The sequence below is a fragment of the Peromyscus californicus genome, unplaced genomic scaffold (genome assembly GCF_007827085.1).
Source record: "Peromyscus californicus insignis strain IS unplaced genomic scaffold, ASM782708v3 Scaffold_7__1_contigs__length_154581171, whole genome shotgun sequence".
Lineage (NCBI taxonomy): Eukaryota > Metazoa > Chordata > Mammalia > Rodentia > Cricetidae > Peromyscus > Peromyscus californicus.
This window is the reverse complement of record NW_026294595.1, coordinates 65,532,218-65,535,892: the sequence shown is the minus strand read 5'-3', so window position 1 is coordinate 65,535,892 and position 3,675 is coordinate 65,532,218. Positions and strand designations below refer to the sequence as shown.

Genomic DNA, 3,675 nt, shown 5'->3' with positions numbered 1-3,675 from the left:
GCATCAAGGCTGTGCAAGGTATCCCACCATAGCTAATGTGCTCCAAAAAGCCAGTTCATGCATCAGGGATAGATCCTATTCCCACTGTCAGAGTCCCCTTAAACATACCAAGCTACACAACTGTCTCGCTTATGCAGAGGACCTAGTCCAGTCCCATGCAGGCTCCACAGCTGTTGGTCTAAAGTTCATGAGTTTCCACTAGCTTGGTTCAGTTATATCTGTAAGTTTTCCCATCATGGTCTTGATGCCCCTTGCTCATAGAATCCCTCTTCCCTCTCTTTGACTGGATTCCTGGAGTTCAGCCTGGTGCTTGGCCGTGGATCTCTGCATCTGTTTCCATCAGTTACTGGATGAAGGACCTGTGATGACAGGGTATTCCCCTATCTAATTACCAGGGTAGGCTAGCTCAGGTACCCTCTCCACTATTTATGGTAGTCTAACCTGGGGTCATCCTTGTGGATTCTTGGGAATTTTCCTAGCACTAGGTGTCTCTCTAACCCCATAATGTCTCCCTCTATCAAGATACCTCTTTCATTGTTCTTCTACTCCTTCCCTGTTCCAGCTTGACTATCCTGTTCCCTTAACTCCTGATTCTTATTATCTTTATCCCCTCTTCTGAAAAGATTCAATAGCATTGGCAGGGAAGGGTATGATATGCACATCTTATTTAGGGTTAAACACACCATAGTATCTCATTCTCTTTATGTTGACAAGTTGAGGGTCTCTTTGTTAATTGCCATCTATTGTAAGAGGAAGCTTCTCTGATGAGGGCTGAGAGATGTATTAATATATGGGTGTAGCAAAAAGTTATTAGGGGTAGTTTTAATTATGTCCATTTAGCACTATTAAGTTCTCCTATAGGGCCCAGAGTATATCAATCCAAAAGTTCTTTTCTCTATTAACAGTGTGAGGTATGGGCTCATCTGAAACAGGCCTTAGATCTAACCAGGAAGTGGTTGCCTATTCCCATAATATCATTGCCACTATTGTACCAGTGGGCATGTCTCAACAGGCCAGTTGTTATTGTAAGTTGTAGGTTTCATATGTGGGTGAGACTGATGATTATTTTTCTCTTCTGGTATAATGCACAACATCTTCCAGCACTTTACGTGAAACTAGGCCATAGGAATGAAGCCTCCTGTTGAGTACCTGCTTAATTTCTATGTGTCCAATGATGCAACTATGTAGTGTCTTCAGCAATAGGATATTTCCATCGAGTTCTAAAATGGTAACCAAAATAATTGGCAATGGCCAGTAATATTTGGGGGTCTATTGACCAATAACTCTAAAAGTGGTAATCCATTCCCGATACTAGGAGTTTAATTGTTAACATGCATTATCTAGTTAAAAGAGGAGCTCTTCCACTTTGTTTATTGATGTCTATTTGAAGAAAAAACATGTTTGAAATATAAATGATTGAGATACCTGTCTTCTCTTCTGTATAGATATACACTGAAGTCTTGCGATAGAAAAGAGTACTTAGAGACTTATTAACAGAGAATGATGAAGCTCTTTGCAAGAAGAGCTGAATAGATGCTTGTTATATTCCTTCTGTGGGTTTACTACTGTATAAGATAATAACAAAAATGTGTTTCCTGATGGAATGGATTCATGGACTTCTTCAGAATTCATAGTACATCCTCTTCTGAAGTGGTTTTGAAATAAGTCAAATAGATGAGTAAATGGGACAGAGTAACAATGTCACAGAATTTATCCTCCTGGGCCTCACTCAGGATCCTACTGGGCAAAAAGCATTGTTTGTTATGTTTTTGCTCATGTACATTGTGACAATTGTGGGCAACCTGCTCATTGTGATGACAATTATTGCCAGCTCCTCTTTGGCCTCTCCAATGTACTTCTTTCTAGCCTTTCTGTCACTCATGGATGCTGTTTATTCCACTGCCATCTTGCCAAAGTTGCTTAAAGACTTAGTTTGTGACAAAAAGACCATCTCCTTCACAGCTTGCTTGGTTCAGCTTTTTGTGGAGCACTTATTTGGTGGTGCTGAGGTCTTCCTTTTGGTGGTGATGGCCTATGATCGCTATGTGGCCATCTGTAAGCCACTGCACTACTTGACTGTCATGAATCAACAGGTTTGTATCTCACTCTTGGTGGTAGCCTGGGTTGGAGGTTTTGCACATGCTCTAGTTCAAGTTCTCTCTGTATACAAACTTCCATTTTGTGGACCCAATGTCATTGACCACTTTGGCTGTGATATGTATCCATTATTGGCACTTGCATGCACTGATACTTATTTTATTGGACTCACTGTTGTCGCCAATAATGGAGCCATGTGTATGGTGGTCTTTATCCTTCTCCTATTCTCCTATGGAATTATCTTAAGCTCCCTTAAGACTCATAGTCAGGAAGGTAGACGCAAAGCCCTGTCCACCTGCAGCTCCCACATTATGGTAGTTGTTCTTTTCTTTGTTCCCTGCATTTTCATGTATGTTAGACCTGTCTCCAACTTTCCTATTGACAAATCTATTTCTGTTTTTTATACAGCTATCACTCCCATGTTGAATCCTTTAATATACACATTGAGAAATTCAGAAATTAAAAATTCTATGGGAAAGCTCTGGTGTAAAATGTTAAGTACAGATAGAGTCGGAATTTTTCCTTGCTGAATGTGCTATTTATTGGAAAGGAACAATAATTAGTTTAAGAAGTATGTGTTCCAAGTTCTAAATTAGTAACAACACTTGAAATTGTGAGATGTTTGTATTTTTGTAAAAGTAATGGGTAAGAGGTTAATATTAATTGTTTCTCTCATTTTCTTAATGGCTACTGAAGTTAAGCATATGTTTGTTGGGCATCCTACTTCATCATTTCCTATGAAGTGCATATTTACATCTTTTGTCAATTTTTCAATAAATTATTTTCCTACATAATTGGGTTAGTGGAGTTCTTTATGAGTCTTGTCCCTAGCTATTTATGTTTGTGCGTACCAGAGTCTTTTCTAGCTGTGTTTTTATGCTATTATTATTATTAATCTTAATGAATATTACCTTCCAACTTTTTTATATTAAAATAATTTTTCATTAAATATTTTTACAAATTTATGAAGAAAATAATATAGTTTTGACATAATCTTATGTTATTTGAAGTTTAAAAGTATTATAGAGTGGTAAAATTGACTTAATTTCCACATGTTCTGTCATATCACTTTCTTGTGGTCAGAACACATATTCTACTTTTTAAGTTATTGCCTATCATAATATATATTCCTTACTATTATGATAATTTTCTTTTTTAATTTGTATTATCATTATTAAAACTTAAAAAATATAATTCTTCCCCTAATCTCATGATATCCCATCTTTATTATATATCATTATCTCTGCTATTTCAGTTAGTTGAATTGATGATTTTAATTAAATACTTTATTATTATATGTCAGCAAGTAGATTTTGAAGTGGAATAATAAAAGGGTTTTCATTCTTTATTTTTGTTTAAACAATAATTTCAAACTTTGAAATAATTTCAGAAGGTGGCATTGTGTAATAGTTTTATTAGCATGCATAATGGGTTTACTGACATCACATTACATGTATATGCCATCTAGAAATTGAGATCTTGAGCACATTAAATCATTCTTTTTGATATCATATAAAAATCCTTTGTCTTTGGGTTCTTTTGATTCTTCAGTAATTCTTCCTTTTTGTATTCATCATA

At 36.1% G+C, this 3,675-nt stretch overlaps 1 protein-coding gene across 1 annotated transcript; it reads left to right on the top strand.

Moving 5' to 3' along the window:
* Positions 1-1,682: 1,682 nt before the first annotated feature.
* Positions 1,683-2,627, top strand: LOC128101423 (olfactory receptor 4A5-like). The gene has a single exon (XM_052724508.1). It carries the CDS (start codon positions 1,683-1,685, stop codon positions 2,625-2,627), a length of 945 nt encoding a protein of 314 aa, XP_052580468.1.
* Positions 2,628-3,675: the final 1,048 nt, after the last annotated feature.